This window comes from Acanthaster planci, linkage group LG07 (genome assembly GCF_054643075.1).
Source record: "Acanthaster planci isolate LZ-2023a linkage group LG07, COTS_SCS, whole genome shotgun sequence".
Classification (NCBI taxonomy): Eukaryota; Metazoa; Echinodermata; class Asteroidea; order Valvatida; family Acanthasteridae; genus Acanthaster; species Acanthaster planci.
In genome coordinates this window covers 13,505,120-13,523,102 of record NC_141783.1, presented here as the reverse complement: position 1 = coordinate 13,523,102, position 17,983 = coordinate 13,505,120, and the positions used below count along the sequence as shown (strand labels likewise).

The window sequence follows — 17,983 nt, the reverse complement described above, 5'->3', positions numbered from 1 at the left end:
GGCGCCTCTGCATTCGCTACGTAACCAATCATTCAAGATGGCAGCCTCCATGACTGATGATGGTTCCGGTTCGGTTCCGCTTCCAATTCAAAAACACAAAAAAGACATTCTTCAGGCTGTTCAGGATTCACAGTCCCTTGTGATTGTTGGCGAAACCGGGAGTGGAAAGTCAACACAACTTCCGCAGTTCCTTTATGAAGCAGGTTTGTTGTTCTTGTTCTCATTTTTGATGTTTTTCCTAGCACTGACTAGTAATATTTAGGCTACTACTACTATACTACTACTACTAGGCCTAACCTATCAGTATCAGTAAGCATGGTAAGGCCTGTGCCGCCAGCAAGGTAAGCCCGTAGGCTGGCAGTACAGTTCCAGCGAGGGAGTGGTAGCATAAGTAAGGCAAGAGTTCCATACACGGACATCACTCCTTTTCCCTTGCGGTAGTTTATAACATTAGCATGATTAGCCATCTCAAGGTGATAACATACATCCTAAAAAGTCAAATTAAGCAGTGAAAATGTTGAAGCATTTCAAGATTTATTTCATTTTCTACAGCATAATAATTACGATAATACAACTTTTAATAGATACATAAATATGATTGAATGATACTACGAAACACTTTAGAAAGGATGCTGTAGAGGGGTACCCAATGAAAGCAATGCTTGTAGATTTGGGCCCCGTTTGTAACATTAATTATTAAATTACAAACACACACACAAAACCACACAAAGACAGACAAAACAAGTAAACATGTAGTTGCAAGTTTGTGCAGCCTGAAACCAGCATGGTATGTTAAATTAAGATATAAGTGTTAATTGCAAAAACACAAAAATATGTGTATGTACGAATTACGAATATGTATTTAGCAAAGAGATCTTATATTTCTTTTTAAAAGCTGACAGAGTATTTAAATTTCTAAGTGAATCTGATAATGAATTCCATAACTTGGGTCCCTCATATTTAACAGTTCTTTGGGCAAGGATAGTGCAGGTTTGTGGGGTGAAAGTGAGAGGCTAGATGAGTGAAATAAGGTCAAGATTACAAATAAACATTCCTGAACAAGAGAAGGTAAGGTATTTGTAGTAAACTGGTACATGAGAGACCCAAGTTAGTGGTAATATATATCCTTAATTCTAAGAGTCCTACACTGAGCAAATAGAGGGTCTGCATGAGCACGATAATCAGCAGAGCAAATTATGCGAAGAGCCCTTTTTAGTATACACATGTATATGAATTTGACTGTCCAATAGTTAAAAATTCTGTCTTCGGTCCAAGAGATAGCTTCTAAACCACTCCAGGGATACTCCTCGCATGCCATAATAATTCAATTTATACAATAGAATGTCATGATCAATTGTATCAAATGCTTTAGAAAGGTCAAGAAATATCCCCAGAGTGTGTTTGGAATTATCAATAGCACAAGAAACCTTGTCCAGAAAGTCAAGGATTGCATGAGTAGTAGTATGATTGGTACGGAAACCAAATTTAGAGTCAGTTACCAGACTAAATTTATTTAAAAACTTAAGAATACGAATATGTACGCATTTTCTTAATATTTTAGAAAAATAGGATAATATTGAAATGGTATTGTTGATGCTATTAGGATCACTGTTTTTATACACAGGAATTAATTTTGCAATCTTTAATTGTTTAGGAACGATACCAGTTGTGAAAGAAAGATTAATGATACTGGCCAAGGGTTTACAAATTGCTGAGGAGGAATATTTCATTAACGATGCACTAACTAGGTCATGCCCAACACTTTTTTGTCGTTTAGTTTTCTTATTATGTTAAGAACCTCAAGCTCATCAAGTGGTTTAAAGAAAAGGGAATTAGGGCTTGGCTCATTGAGGAATCAATAAATGAAGTCTCAGAAGAGGGGATATGTTTAGCCAGATTGGGACCTATGTTTATAAAATAATTGTTGAAATGGTTAGCGATTTGATCCTGATCCCTGATCAACTTCCCTTCATGTATAATACTAGAGACAATCGCAGTAGATAATTTTTATTTAAGACAAAGTTAATAATCTTCCATGTATTGCGAATATTATTTTTTTCCTTGTCAAATTGACGAGTGTAATATTGGCGCTTAGATGTTCGCAAAAAGTCAGTTAAAATATATTTGTACTTGGTATATTCCCATTTATGTGATGCAGTGGGATGAGCCAAATACTGCCGGTATAGTCTATTTTTTCTATTAATGGACTTCAGCAGCGAGTGAATTAACCAGGGTGCATTTGGTTTGGATCTAGATCTATGCTTATAATTGTGAGAAACAAGTGGGATAGTATCATCTAATTCATTGTTGAATTTATCCATAAATTCATTAAATGCCAAGTCTGGATTGTCGCTTACAAAAACACTTGTCCAATCGGTAGACAGAAGCTCATCATGGAACCTACATGTATGGAAATTATCGAGAGTAACATTCCGAGTTGCAGTACAAGTATGTTGAACATGAGAAAAAGTGTTGGATATACCACAATGCGTTAGTGTAAATACAGGTAGGTAATCAGATATATCACTTATTATTATACCTGATTTTGCTGAGAGTGAAACATTTGTTAAAAATTATCAATAAGTGTGGCAGAAGTATCTGTTGATATAAGCAAGGGCTTGTAGAGAACAGCCTGTAGACAGACAATTGGACGAAGGACAAAAACACTGAAAACAGACAAGAAAAAAGGTGACAAACAGTCACTGAACATCCAAAACAGAAGTAAGGAGTTAAAGACCGTGAAAATGAGCAGTAACATGAATAGATACATTTGATGCTAAACTGCATGACCCTGTACCTGTGTACAGTATGTCATTTGGCTACATGGGCTAGCTAATTGCCTTATTTCTGAATGCAAATATTAAGTCAGCATTAGCCATGTTTAGATGTGACTTGATCTCCTGTTCAGCTTTTTTTTTTGCAAAGTGTATTTCGCTGTGAACCAGCCTCACACATTTTTATGCATCTCTCTTTTTTCCTAAGTTAGGAAGAGGATAATGATTTGTCACAGTTAAGTCCTCCAAACACAATTCATGCTATGCACATACATGTACATGGTTGTTGAGCGCAATCTTGACTCTTGCACAAATTTATATGAAGTTATATTGTTTTGCTTGAAACCTTTCCATCTTAAAATGTACAGTCTACATTATGTCTCTGGCCTTTTAACTCAAAATGTGTGAAAAATTTTTTAGTACTGCTATTTCAGTGGAATTTTTTTTTTTCCAGGTGTCAGTGATTTCTGCCCCCAGCTGTACCTTGTAAGGTTTTTGAACATTTCCAATACAATTTCCACACAGGATACGGCAAAAATGGGCTGGTTGGAGTCACTCAGCCAAGACGCGTAGCTGCCATCTCAGTGGCATCCAGGGTGGCAGAGGAAATGCAGTGCATCCTGGGGCATGAAGTGGGCTATCAGGTGCGTTTTGATGATCGCACCTCCAAAGGTGATTAATTTTTCTGGATTAAATTTCTGTAGTGTTTGAACTATGTACAAGTTATATATATATAAGTTTTATTCAATTTGTTTTAGAAATGTTACACATTTATTATTCCTAGCTCTAGGGCTTTTTCTCGCATGGAAGAAACCCCCAAAACTTGAAAATCCTCTGTTATAAAAGCCTGTGTCTCTTTCTTGGATTTTGGATCACAAGGCTTAGCAGTAATGCAAAACAGCGACAGTTACAACAGACATGGCTTAATCTTCCAGGATGGGACTCTGAACATCAAAGTGGTAGATGACTGTATGCACACTTCATGTAAACACAGGACAGCCTGATCTTTTTATTTTAATAAGTACCTGAATGATACTATCTTTTCTTAAAATTGTCAATGTGATTGAAAGCTTACGTGATTGAACAGGAAATAGAAGAAAAAACCCTACTCCCAATACCACCATGACTCATGTCTGACAGTTGGAAGGTTTTTAAATCCCCTTACCACCGGAAGCAAGTGTTGTTGCTGCACTGCTTTCTTCATTTTAAAGTCAACCTTAATCAAGCATAATCATACAGAATCTTGTCACCTTGGACACGTTTGTCATATTTCTGTTGGAACAGTTAACACTTGTGTATTTGCCGAGTAAACATATTGGGATATCAGTTTGATCTGACAGATTTTTTACGATGATCATATTAATTTCCAGACACGGCTATCAAGTACATGACCGATGGCTGCCTGCTCAGGGAATTTCTTGAAGACAAGGAGCTAAGTCGATACAGTGTCATTGTTCTGGATGAGGCTCATGAACGCAGCTTGGACACAGTATGAAACCAGGCTTTTCTGCACCTTGCTTTTGTATCATTCAAGTTTTGTTATCTGTTTAAACTCATGAAGATCATATCAAAGAAGGTTGCTGATTCTATTCTTTGTATTCAAAAGAGAAAGAGTTAGAAACCTACAAACATTCAAACAAAACAGAACAATGAAAGTATTTCCAAGGATGGATTGCGCCGGGAGGATGTCAGTTAAGACGTCTGCATTAGTTAGCAGGAAGTCATGGGTTCGAGTCGCATTCAAGTACGCTTGTGGTTTTTTCACAAGCCTTTGGGGCAAACACTGAGTATACAGTGTTTTAATACACGTCGGGCAAGGGCAAAAATCCCAAATTAATTAATAATGAAAAGGTTTTTATCATGATCTGTCCACAGGACATCCTATTTGGCCTGGTCAAGCAACTCTTCCTAAACTCTCAATCCCCATCCAGCCAAAGAAGGCAAGGCCCCTTAAAGGTCATTGTCATGTCAGCGACCCTTGACCAGGGCAAATTCTCAGACTTCCTGGGGGGTTGCCCGGTCTTTGAAATCCCTGGTAGATTGCATCCGGTCAAGAATATCTACTGCAATCTGATTGAGGAGAGCGACATGCAGAGGGACTTAACAGTCAATTACGTAACCAAGGTAACCATTATCAAACTTGATATTTGTGGGAATTAAGGTGATACAGTGAAGGCAAATTATATGGTATAGTTTATTTTCATATCATTCAGAAGATGCATGTGAACATATATCAGAATAATGGAAATGATATGAGGGTTCCAGCGTACAAGCAAATGTTTGTATAAGATCGGAACTGGTACTCACAAATGAAATAAATGGGTTAATACGTATACAATACAAGTTGAATGCTATCATTAAACGAAGTAGATAAGCTATTTCAGTTGCGTGAAAAGATAATGGTACTTTCCCATTCAGTGACACTTTGTCTCTGGTGACTTGTAAAAACTCCTGGTTGGAGTATGTAAACTCATGCCTTTTTATGTCCTATATTATGGATGGACATACTGTAAGAACGAGACCAATCATTAGGTTTTTTGTCGATTGACTGGTGGTGCGAGTAGAGGACTGTTTTTTAAGTCTTCTTGATAGCAAGAGCATGCTTTCATCCCTTCGTATGGGACTCATCTGTTGCAATGTGGGTGATTCTGGGAGCGGAATCGTACGAACTCGCATGTAATTTATGATTGATGTTGGTCAGTTGGTAGGCCAAGAATGGGTAATGGCTTGTGTAGTAGTAGGGAATTAGAGCAGCCATTTTATTGCATTTTGGTTTGTTCGGCAAGTACGGAGAGCAGTATATTTAGTGTTTCGTCGTCTTCTCCTGGTTGTTCGTAAAAGCCCGAGTCAGTTGGGATTGGATTGGTCGTCGTTTTATTAGACGGTAGTTTAGCTCTCACTAGTTTTTCTCTGATGTTTTGAGCTTTTTTGAAAGCAATGAATGGGGGTTCCGGAAAGATTTCCGAGAGTAGTCCATTGCTTTGAATGAGGTGCCAGTGTTTGTTTATAGCTCGGTGAAGATCACGGTGGTTAATGGCTTGGTTGTAGGTGGTAACGAAGACTTGTTTGTTTTGGTTCTTGTAGTTTGTTACATCCTTTGTATTGTTTATTAGCCTTGGTCGTTCGGCATGTGAGACTTTGGATGTTGCTTCGATTTCTGTCGGGGTGTATCCTCTGTTGAGTAGTTTGTCCGAAAAAGATTTGACCTTGAGTTTGAAATCCTCCTCGTTGGTAGTGTTCCTGGTGTAACGGAGGGTTTCGCCGTATATGAATGCCCGGAACGTGTGGGGTGGGTGGAAGTTTTATGGAGATACTGGAATGTTTCCGTGGGTTTCGTGTAGACCTTTGTGTCTAGAATACCCGTTTCACGGAAGCATTTTCCTTTGAAAATAATGAGATCAAGGTAGTTTATAGTTGTTTCGGAGGCCTTGTATGTGAATTTCAGAGTTGGGTGAAGTTCGTTCATGTGAGCAATGAATTTTTGAAATTGGTTGACATTTCCGTTGTAGATGACTAGTATGTCGTCTCTATATCGCCTCCATGTGAGGATGTTGCATGCTTTGAGGAGTATTTCGTTCTCAAATTTATGAAGGGTAATATCACAAATTTCTGGGCTGGCTGTAGAGCCCATGGCACATCCAATTTTCTGGAGAAAGAATTTGTTTCCGAAGCGGAAACAGTTAAGGCCCAGGATGAGTTCCAGAAGTAATTGGACATATGTTGAGTTGGGTTTTGTGATAGTGTAATTATAGTTGGATTTGTCCAGAGCATCGCATACGCATTGGATTGCTTCTGCTTGACGGACATTTGTGTACATTGAAACAACATCAATGCTGGTTATTAGGACGTTTTGTGGAAAGGATGTTCCTTCCAATTTGCGCAATAAATCGGCTGTGTTGCAGACATATGTTGGTTGCACGGTTACTATGGGAAGGAGAAAGTAGTCTATATATTCTGAGACTTTTGATGTTGGGCTTGCGCATCTGCTTATGATTGGGCGTCCAACAAAGGGTTCTCCCAGTGGCGGGGTTTTATGTATTTTAGGGAGAAAATACATGATTGGACATTGGCATTTCTGTGGAAGTGGATCTAAATATCTCAGAGTGGCATTGTCGATTTGGTTGTTGTTTCTCATTTCAATGAGTTTGTTGTGAACCAGGGCTGTGGTTTGGTGGGTTATGTCTTGGTCCAATTCAGTGTAATGGTGGGCCTCAAGATGGCGGTAACCCTCTTTAAGGTAATCCTGGATATCCATAATGCAGATACCCCTGCCCTTGTCAAAGGGTTTGATTACGATGTCCGTATTATTTTAACCTTTCTAAGAGCAGCTAGTTCAGATTTGGACATGCTGTTTTGTCGATATCATAGTCTGATGTGGGCAAGTTTGAATTTAGTGGCTTCAAAGTATTGTTCTAGTGTTGCACTAGGTGTGGATTTTGGATGCCAAGTTGATTGAAGTTTGAAAGGATGGTTGATGGATCGTTTGTTGTGCAATTCTGAGTCTTCGGTTAAAGGCGTCTATGTCTTTTATAAGCGTGGTGCGGTTTGGTTTAGCGGGGGTGGGAATGAAGTTGAGACCTTTTCCTAAAGCGATCTTTTCCGTGTGTGTTAATGTCGCTTTGGATAGGTTGGTTATGAACGTTTCAAATTGTTCTGCTAATCGATTTATCCGGTTGGATTTGGTGATTTTGGCTTTGGCTCGGCAAGTTGTGGAGAAACAGTTCTCAGAAAGTGTTCTCTTCTTTTCTCTGTTTAGTATTCTTTTGGCCATTGCTTTGATTGACTTGGTTAACTCAAGGAATCTCGTTTAAAGTATATGGTTGTATTCCTCAGTTCACTATGTGTGAAGTGAAAGTAAAGGGAATACTTCGGGGTTCAGATTATAATTCCTTTATTCAGATGGTGGTTATATATGACAGCATTGGCTGAAAAAATTCTCTTTTATAGAGGCGGTGGTCTTGAAAAAGACTGGTTGGCTAGAAGAGATTTTTCTTATTTTTGGTGTTTCCTCTTCACTCTTGTTGGTTGGGTTTTTGGCCGAGTGAAGTACTCAAACAGGTTAGGGGCTATGTCGTGATCTTGGCCGTGGAGTTCTTCACCGATGGTTTGGAGGCCTCTCACCTGGCAACGGTGAGTTGTTCCTCCGTCTTGACCATCCTCTGTCTTGCTGCTGTTAATATTCTTCAGCAGTGATCTTGGTGAAGAGTAGCACCGTGCGGTTCTGTAGCTTCTCCCAGCGTTTGAAGAAGGAGTCTTGGAACTTCAATGTGTGGTGAGGCCGAGGTGGCCGCACCTTGACGTCAATGTAGCTTGGTGTTTTTTTTGTTTCAATGGCCTTCACCCGTTTAAATTGTGTGTCAGTTAGGCGGTGTGATTGTTGTGAGACTTGTTCTTTGCTGGTTGACGGTGGATCAGGGGACTGTATATCCAGTAATAGGAGAAGTGAATCGTCGTCACTGGATGTATCTGGGGCCTGTTGTTGTCCCCAGGGGATGTCCGAGTCGGAGCTGGGTGAAGCTGAAAGTGGAACTCAGCAGTTGGCCTTGATCTTGTTCTTGCCCGAAGATTTGGTCAGCTTAGACATGTTGTCTGAATGGTTGTGTTGTGAAGTGGCCAGATAGGTGTTTATAGATTGTTGGTTGTGTAACGTGGCAGAGGATGCACTGAAGTGTAACAAAAGAACTTGCGTTGTGATTGGTCAGTGCGTTGTCTAAAAGGTGCGCTGATGCGCTAGTAAGTGGAATCCCAATGTTTTCGGCTGGTGTGTGTGTTTCTTTTTGGGTAAAAAATTGCTTTTTTGAGGGTTGGGTTTGGGTAAGATGTGACCGGAAGTTGTGGATAAGGGAAACTGTTGTTTTAGTTTGGTTTGTTGGTTTTTTTAGTGAAAATCGTGCTCAAATCGTAGCCGATTTGGGGATTATGGTAGGTTTTTGCTGAAATGTTGGTGTTTCCCAGTGGTATGTTAATTTTATTTTTCTATCCGGTGTGAGCAGTTTGTTCCTTGTAGGTTACCCGATTGCTGGTTGAGTTATGTGTACCCAAAATGTGGTCGGTTAGTGTGGGCGAATATATTTTCCGAATGCGGAAATAGGGTGGAGTTCCAAAGATCTTGTGGTGCGAACGTGTTTGTGTTTGTGGCCGAGATGGATGGTACAAGTCTGTGGTCATACTCGGCGAACGGTTAACAGAGAGGGAAGTAACCTGAAGATACCTTGCTTGCTAAACAGGACGGTATTCTCGGGCACTTTGTGTGACCATCGACCCACAATACCCCCAAAGGGGCAAGGCGTATGTCAATGAAGTGTGAAAAGATGATGGTACTTTCCCATTCAGTGATACTTTGTCTCTGGTGACTTGCAATAACTCCTGGTTGGAGCAAAATGTAATATTCATCTTCATATAAACATCCGTGTTTTGCATAAATAATAATAAGGAATCAATGATTACAAGCCTTGTGCTTCAGTCGGTAATTCCAAAGTTTGGAGATTTGGAATGTATTCAACAGAAACTGTAGTTTCACAAAGATATCTAAATTTATTTTATTTTCTGGTAATTTTCAATCTCTTCTCTATATTTAAAAAAATGATTACTCGAACCAGCCATGGCAGCATACTTCCCAGTTTGACATTCAGTGAAGAAAAATCAGTTCCCATCTTAAACTTGATCTCTTTGTTGTTTTTATAACTTGAATATTCAAAAGTGATCACTCGAAACTTTTGGTGTTGGCTGTGTTATAATATTTGATTATGCAAATTTTGTTAATTAGGTCGTGGACACTGTTCTTGATATTCACTTGGAGCAAAAGCAAGGAGATATCCTGGTATTTCTGACTGGTCAGGCAGAGATTGAAAAAGCCTGTGACATTATCTTTAAGAAGTCAGAGAGGATTGATTACCGGCACGATGTTAGAGACCCGACAGTAGAAGCCCTCATGGTCTTGCCAGTCTATGGATCCATGGCAACTGGTGAGTGTTGACACATATTTGTGATGGTTTCAATTGCTGGCCTTGTGCAAAATTAGTAAATAAACAAGAAATTATATTGGGTTGTACCAGGTGTTTGAAAATTTGCTCTAGGAAAATTTAATGGGAATGGTTTTTTTCTAGGACCTGTAACCATTGTAACCAACTTCTCTTCTTCCCAGGCCTCTTTATTTAGAACACCTCCAGCCCCAGTCAAGCCCATCCCACCCTAACCCAAGGCTAAAGGTGTATTTTTCCACAGACTTATAAATATGCTGTTTTTGATGGCCATCCTCAGAATAGTTTTATCCTTTGCCATGTTGTTATAATGATCTCTCTGAAACTCCACTTCAGTGTCAAATTGAAAACGCCTTACGTTAGTCACTTGGTGGAGTATTGTCTTATTTCACCTTTCTAGATGCTCAAAGACGGATATTTCACCCAGCAGAGACTGGTGTTAGGAAGTGCGTGGTTGCTACCAACATTGCAGGGACGTCATTGACAATAGACGGCATAAAGTAAGAAAAACTTCATTCATTTTATTGAACGACTGGAGTCTAATATTGAACATGATGTCTCGCTGCTACTTTGCTGCTGTTTCCAAGTCTCCACTTTGTCTCATTTTTTTTTTAATTCCTTTCGAGCCTTTCAATCAGTTTCAAATGTTTACTGTTGGAAAAGCTCAAAACTTAAGCCTCAGATAGTTTGATGTGTCTGTTTCAGAAAATGCACCTGCATTGGGCGTAAGGGCCTCGACTGTTGGAACTTTACTTTGTAAAACTCAAGATGCAGGGGGAGACAGACGAGTGTTGAAGTCAAAACCGAAGACCTTCACAAGACCAGCACAAGACCTCCAGTCTGTATATCCAACAAGAAATGAGATCAAGGGGCACCCCCAACGTGTTCAATCATTGTACACACTATAGACTATTGTTACCTAACGCATCCCCCCTAATGGTCTAAAAATAATTTCTTAGATTCCAGTGAAACAATGACCAACACAAAGTGGGGGGGGTCCTTTCTGTCTCATACCTTGCTTCATATGCCAGTTTGAATTCAAGTCATAAGCTATTCAAATGAACTGCAGCTAAGGCTGTTCACCCTGTTACTCGTTACACTGAGACAGACAAAATTTGGAAAACTTTGCAGGTCTGTTGAATGTTGATTAGCCAGTTATGGAATGCAACCTTGTTTTTGTTGTTTTCTGTTTTTATAATTGTGTTGTATACTACTATATTATGTTTGAATTTTGACAGATATGTTGTGGACAGTGGCTTTGTTAAGCAGTTATCTTTCAACCCTCGGACAGGATTGGATGCACTGCAGATAGTCCCTATTTCAAGGTGATCTTGATACTATTGTTACTGAATGGGGGAGAAAAGTCGCTGCTTCATGAGAAAGGCTTGATTAGAAAAATGCTCTGTGCTGTGTTTGTATCCAGATCCGAAGCTGTACAAAGATCAGAGAAAGGCTTGATTAGAAAAATGCTCTGTGCTGTGTTTGTATCCAGATCCGAAGCTGTACAAAGATCAGAGAAAGGCTTGATTAGAAAAATGCTCTGTGCTGTGTTTGTATCCAGATCCGAAGCTGTACAAAGATCAGAGAAAGGCTTGATTAGAAAAATGCTCTGTGCTGTGTTTGTATCCAGATCCGAAGCTGTACAAAGATCAGAGAAAGGCTTGATTAGAAAAATGCTCTGTGCTGTGTTTGTATCCAGATCCGAAGCTGTACAAAGATCGGGGAGAGCTGGTAGAACAGCGCCGGGCAAGTGCTACAGAATATACACCAAGTAAGAGTTGTTGCTCCGGGCCTCCATCTCAAAGCCTGCTTTATCCTGGCAAATCAGCTACCAACTTCATGTCTTCTCGTTGATTTGCTCCCGCTGCCTTAGTTGTTTTGACTTAAAGGGAAAGGACTCTTGGCTACACCTTATAACAAACTCTGTGAGAGTTAGTAGTCCAAGAATAAATGATTAAAAAGGGAAACAAGGACTCTTTTTGTGAGATGTTGTCGCATTGACATAGAGTACATACATGCATCATGCCATGCTCTTCTAACATTGTGATATCCCACAATTCATTAGTTCACTTCATGAATATTCATTCACCCCAACTCCCTTGTGTCTTTTACTGGGCAGTGGACTAATCCAAAATTCAACACTCCCTGTGCCCACACATTACTTGCTGTAAAGTTCACCTCTGATGTTTGTCGACCATTGTCCATCTGTTGATGGACTTATCACACATAGCTTACATGACATCATGTTGCAACAATAAAATACACTGAATGCTGAATGGTCACACCTCAAAAAGCCCCAAATGAGGAGATGTAGCCCTCGCCTAGAGTGGTCTCTGAATACCTTTCGTAGGTCACTTGTCACAATAATAAATCTAATTGTTTTTTTCAGAGGATTTTATGAGAATATCATGTCAGAGGACATGACCCCTGAGATCCAGCGTACAAGTCTGACCAGCGTGGTACTGAACTTAAAATGCATGGGGATTCACAACATTCTCCAGTAGGTTATTTATTATTTTATAACCTGTTAACATCTGTGGCATTTGAAACCTTTCTGAATCCTTCAAAAATCCTCCACTTTGCAGGAAAATGATGATTACTCTGATCTGTTGCTGTTCTTTTACTTTTAAAATGTATTGAGCTTGGTGTAAAAATAATTCTTGATGGGCTGTGCGTTCTTCAGTCTTTCACAAGATTTCTCAGACCTCCTGGTGGTATTTACAGGTTAATCTGTAATTCCTTCAGATGTCTTTTCTTAGTGCTTATATATGTACTTCGCTGGAATGTGGAAGTGAAGGCTTCGTGCTGAATATGACAACATACGCACTAATGGAATCAGAAGGTCTTCTTTTGACTGCACAGATCAGCAAACTGAGTTTACTCATTTTATGTTAAATTCAGTCAAATATTGTCATACATTTCAGCAACAGCATTCAGCTCTCTTGAGTTTTGGTTTCTCTTTGTTAATGTTCTTTCCTAACTTTCAACATATCAACAGGTTCCCTTACGTTGATTCTCCAGGAGAGAGAATGCTTCTTGAGGCACTTAGACAACTTTACTACTTTGGTGCAATCAACAAGTGAGTGCCATCTATCATAAACTTTAAATGCTGGATTGGATGTTCTTGCTAGTGGTTACAGTAAAATGATGCAAACAGTTGAGGCGTGGTGGTGCTGGTTGCAATAGAAATAATGATGGTGGTGAAAATAAAAATAAAGTTGTTGATGCAGGTATGATGGTGATCATGATTTTGACAGTTACCTAGCTCCCTGAAATTTATCCCACTGTGTTGAGTTACAGTAGATATTGTCTTCTGAGTTCACTCGTTCAAAGTTTTAAATTTGACCTGACAGGGAGGGGCGCATCACTTCCCTTGGGCGGCTGATGGTTGAATACCCCTTGCCACCCGGCCTAGCCAGGGCCGTCATCTACTCTGGCGCCCTCCAGTGTCAGGAGTTGATGCTGCCAATAGCGGCCATGCTGTCCGTGGAGAACGTCTTCATAAGACCAGGTATGAACCCATATCTGCCAAAATGCAGCACTGTGCAGAAACCAATTGAACAATGATAATAGAGACAGACATTTGGAGCTGGGTTTTATGAGCCCGAGTTGAAGCTGAAATTTGGAAAGTAGCCCAGGTGTTGGATTTGAGTGTTGAAAGATCAGTAACCCCAAAGGGCCCATGTGGTCACTCTCAGCATAGAGCTACAAACCCAACTGAAGCTCATTATTTACAGACATGTGCTGATAGGTCACAGCTGTTTGGGGTGTGACTGGTACAGTGTATTACTGTACGTCCACAGCAGCACAATGAAATGTAGTAAGAGAGGGGACCTGAGGGATGTGTCAGCTGCCATGAAACAGTGGTACAGGTTCAGGCATAACCCGGAAACTGACCTGGAGACCCAAATCACCACATGGAGTAACGGTGTTAGTTTGTGGGAGTGGCTCGTGGGAAAACAGAATATAACTGTATTCAACCTTTTTTGGCAGGAGATGCAGAGAAACAGAAAGAAGCGGCCAAGGCTCACGCAACACTTGCCAAGATGGCTGGAAGCAACAATGACTTTGCCACACTCCTTGCCGTGTACAGACGTTATGCTGACAGGTTGGTGTGGGTTGCATGCTGCCATTAAGTCCTTGCAAGTGCCTTGTCGTTAACTGAAGTGGGTGTTTCAGGCAATCAGCCCCCAACCTTGAGGTTGGCTTGTTAATCGGCAATGCTTTGTGTTAAACACAGGTTAGAGCGAAAGTAAGATTGATATGAAAATCATTTCCTGTTGTACTCTTTTCTTGCTTTCTTTCCTAAAACTGTGAGAAGTGCAGCAACTGAATTTGAGTTCCTTTTTTTCAGTTTTTAACCATTTTCCCTCTTTATTCTTTCATATTGCTTGAACAGGACAATATCAGTGTCAATGTTTCTATTAAGGGAAAACCTGCCCTAACCTCACAGATCATCACATTGAGACGTTTATGTGATTTGATTCTTTCCCAGTGAGTCTCCCTCGTCATGGTGCCGAAGGAACTACATACACTTGAGAGCAGTTAAGACAGCATCCAGCATCCACAAACAGCTGGAAAACATCTTGAACAGGCAACTGAAGGTACAATGCTACCAAATAATGATTCAAGATTGTCATTGTGAAGTTTTTAGTGAAGCCCCTAGTAAACAGAGCCTTTTTCCAAGTCCCCGAGTAAATTTCAGTAGACTTGAAGCTGTGAGTGGCAGATGAAACTTCTAGTAACAACATGGTTATGTCCCAAATACCGATTAAACACTGTGAATACTTGAACACTTATACCTGACACTTAAACACGTACATTGGAACACGACTATGGAGATTTCTTACGTGACATAACATAACAGGTGAAGGCATTTCAGGAAGTGTACCCTATCTGTTTTTTGTGCTTTTTTGAATCTGTGTATTTGCATCGGCAGTCTCAGAATGTTGAGAGAGTTTGAAGGCGAGCATTTCTACACACATCTGTGTCAACTGAACACTGACCGTCAAAAGTAATGTGACTGAAAATCCTCTTTAACAAAGTCCTTGGGACGTAAAACAGTTTTTCTGTGTACCTTTGTTATCAATTAGGGAAAACAAAGATTTGGAAACTTGTCCCTGTTATAAACAAGACTTTATACGAACAATGCTCTTCTTATCATAGTTCAACTGTACCATACTTTCTTGGTTTTCATTAATGCCACCTTGCATGTCAATATTCTTGGCAGACTGAATAAAGAACTTCATTCCTGTTCTGGTTTGTTGGTTTGAGGTCTAAAGGGTGTATCTGTACAGTTAAGTTGGCAAATAAATGTCCGTTAGGACATATCACACCAGCCTGCGCATTGCGTAGATCGTCCAAACATGTCATTAGTTAACCCATCTTTTAATATCTCTCGTGAAGTGCAAATATGATGTTTGCAGGTAACGCCTTTCAATCCTTAACAGATGATGGGGAAAAACTACTTCCAAAGGCTTGAGTAGAGGATCGGATTTGACGAAACTGTTTATGGTGTTTCCTTGAGTGGTATTTCTGCCATGTTATTTTCCATCTTGTAAATCAGGCTGAGTTTCTTATTTTCCTTCTCATTTCCAAGGACTCCAAGCCAATATCCTTGAGCATTTTAGTGGCTGTTCCTGGTGTATTTTTGTAATTGCCTTTGCAAAAACGAGCTGCTTGTCTCTGTATTCTTTCTAGCGTTGTGATGTTTTTCTTTTGATATACTCTAGGACAGGCTGTATCTCTTATCTGTATATTTTCCCCTCTCACCCCTCCGCAGAGCTAGATAATTTCCAATCTTATCCATCTGAATCAAACAAAGGCTGCATTTGTATTGACCTGCATTAACACGAGATTTTTTTCCTTTCTTGTCAATTGTAGTCATCTGCTTTCCCTGAAGAGAAGGTGTCATCGAGCTCCACCCACGGTGATTTGTTGAGTCGGTCCCTATGTGCAGGGTTCTTCTGTAATGTTGCCAGGAAGGCACCATCAGGACGAGGCTTCCGAACCATGGAAGGACACGGCACAACAGTTTTTATCCATCCGTCATCACAAGTAATATACCTAATTCAATTCAACCAATAGAGATTAACTTTTTGAACAAAAGTTTCTAAATATTTTCTTGTTGGATGTTCGTTTTCTGTCACAGTTGCCAGTTTAATAATAGACTGCCAGGAACTGTGCATTTATTCAGAAAACCCATCATGTCAGTGTTTTCAAATACTGCCGTTGGTGATACACACCCAGCAAAACCACAAGCTAATTTCAAACCTTATTTTAGACAATGACTCAAGTTTCCCACTGTCATGGCGTTCGTCTGATTTCCTAGTTATTTGGCCGAGAGGACCTAGACTGGATCATATACCATGAGGTTGTCTGGACGTCCAAAGTCTACATGAGAACTGTCTGCTCGGTATGTACAACACCCCTTACAATATTTGGGGCAAACCCCCTTCTTGGACTAACCAAATGCTTCTGCACATTTATTTCCTTGCATTATTCCGTGATTCCTTTTGAGTGTGTGGCTGTTTGAGTAAATGACCAGGCAATTAGGTTTAGTAGGACCTTTGGATAGTTAGGTTTTATTGTTCTCTGTCAAATCCAGTTTTGTCCATATGCATACTACCAAAACCTGATTTTAGTAAGGAAGCATAGTCAAACACATATTTATAACAAGGAATATCGTAGGTTCCAAGTCTGTGTTTTTGGTTTGTGATAAGTCTTAGTCTTAACCCTAAACCCCGAGGGTACATGTAAAGTTATATGGAAATCGGAGGACTCTCACGGAAAAGGACCATGCAACAGTGTTCCAATGTATGTAAGTGAGTAGTCACTGCCTGAGAAAGGTGTACAATGTATTCCCACTACCTCCCTCCCTTGTCAAACCAGCCTGTGGCTCCTGTGTTGACTCAAGTCTCAAGATCAGTCTCTGTGTGATGACTCCCAGGGAACACGGGCGTGGTGACTCGCAAAACTGGGGGAAAAATGAACAAACTAAACTTATATTAAAAAAGATCCATTTTGTGGCTCTTGTGAATTTTGAACTTTTTTCTCAAATGTGAAATGGAAACCTGCTGCACACTGCTTGCTGACTGCAGTGACCAACATTAACAAGACAAATCAACAAGCAGAATCTTTCTTGAGTGCTTGTCTGTTTCGTTGAATGATCAGGTAAAGTATGAGTGGATTAAGGAGCTGTTGCCACGGTTACACGAACTTGATGTGTACGCCTTGAGTGGATGTCTTGCACCCAAGATTTCTGATGAAACTGACATTGTCGAAGCGGAGTTCTCTGACAGAACTGCTATTGAACAGCCGAAATGTGAGACATTTCCTATCTAAAAAATTATAAAGTGTATAGATGAATGATAGTATGTGCTTTTCATTTTGAAACACTAAACTCCTGTACTCTTTTTTTTCTCACACAGCTGAGAAGTCAGGAGAGACGCGGGTTCAGATCAGCAAAAGAAATAGCGAGGACTCTGTGGCAGAGGCAAGGAAGCGCTATTTAGAGCGCAAAAAAGCCAAACTTCATAGATGATCAGATGACTTTGCCCTGGCCGGCTCTGTATTGAGGAGACACTTTGGGACCAAGTTGTGGGATAAAATTTTGCCCCACATAGAATGGAACACATCATGAAACGAAAGGCCGAACTCCACCATTTTGGTCGAGGAGAGTCGATTTCCTTTGTAAAAAAAGTGTTCAGTATTCATTGCAAAAACAGTGTACTGTACATGTACTTGTCCAAATGTTAATTTGGAACCTATTTTGTTAAAAAAACAATTACAGTATTTCTCTGATTCAGCCCTCATAGTTTTGGGGAAAAGCCTAATGATCAGTTTGGGAGATGTATTTCATTTACATGTTACATGAAAACGATATTTTTGTAAATACTGGTTTTGTATACTTGTTGGCGCATTGAATTTTTATAATTAATTTATTTTATGGAAATGGTGATGTTAAAATACATGTAATTGTGTGCTTTGATACATGTACTTGAAAAATATGGCTGCTACGGCCTAGAAAGTATTACATGTAGTTGTAAGCCCAAGTTGCTTACAACTAAGCTTAGATTTATACATGCACTCTCAACCCTCTGAACACTGTCGTACTTGCATATGTACCAAATTACATATACTGTACTGTTAAGAATTGTTCAAATCCCCAGTTTTCTTGAATCCTGGAAGGAATTAAAAATTTTTGAAAAAGAGGGAAAGGCAATTTCT

At 39.9% G+C, this 17,983-nt stretch overlaps 1 protein-coding gene across 2 annotated transcripts; it reads left to right on the top strand.

The window, feature by feature from the left end:
- Window positions 1-10: 10 nt before the first annotated feature.
- LOC110981834 (putative ATP-dependent RNA helicase DHX40) lies at window positions 11-17,967 on the top strand. 2 transcript variants are annotated; one of them, XM_087139227.1, is made up of 17 exons: window positions 11-203; window positions 3,300-3,446; window positions 4,145-4,263; window positions 4,650-4,898; window positions 9,541-9,739; window positions 10,155-10,254; window positions 10,993-11,079; window positions 11,454-11,525; window positions 12,144-12,254; window positions 12,753-12,833; window positions 13,108-13,265; window positions 13,748-13,862; window positions 14,250-14,358; window positions 15,638-15,811; window positions 16,086-16,169; window positions 16,928-17,078; window positions 17,185-17,967. In XM_087139227.1, the coding sequence occupies exons 1-17, from the start codon at window positions 38-40 to the stop codon at window positions 17,295-17,297; spliced, it is 2,235 nt and encodes a 744-aa protein (XP_086995353.1). In that variant the 5' UTR covers window positions 11-37; the 3' UTR covers window positions 17,298-17,967. The 2 variants fall into 2 exon arrangements, with proteins under 2 accessions (XP_086995353.1, XP_086995354.1); XM_087139228.1 differs by lacking the exon at window positions 11-203 and having other exon boundaries at window positions 3,300-3,418.
- The last annotated feature ends 16 nt before the right edge of the window (window positions 17,968-17,983 follow it).

What these genes read in the sequence shown, in the direction of transcription:
- LOC110981834 (XM_087139227.1), top strand. Translation starts at nt 38, where the DNA reads ATGGCAGCCTCCATGACTGATGATGGTTCCGGTTCGGTTCCGCTTCCA. An exon ending in TACTTTGGTGCAATCAACAA is followed by an intron (nt 12,834 to 13,107) that starts GTGAGTGCCATC and finishes TTGACCTGACAG; the next exon opens with GGAGGGGCGCATCACTTCCC. An exon ending in TTATCCATCCGTCATCACAA is followed by an intron (nt 15,812 to 16,085) that starts GTAATATACCTA and finishes CTGATTTCCTAG; the next exon opens with TTATTTGGCCGAGAGGACCT.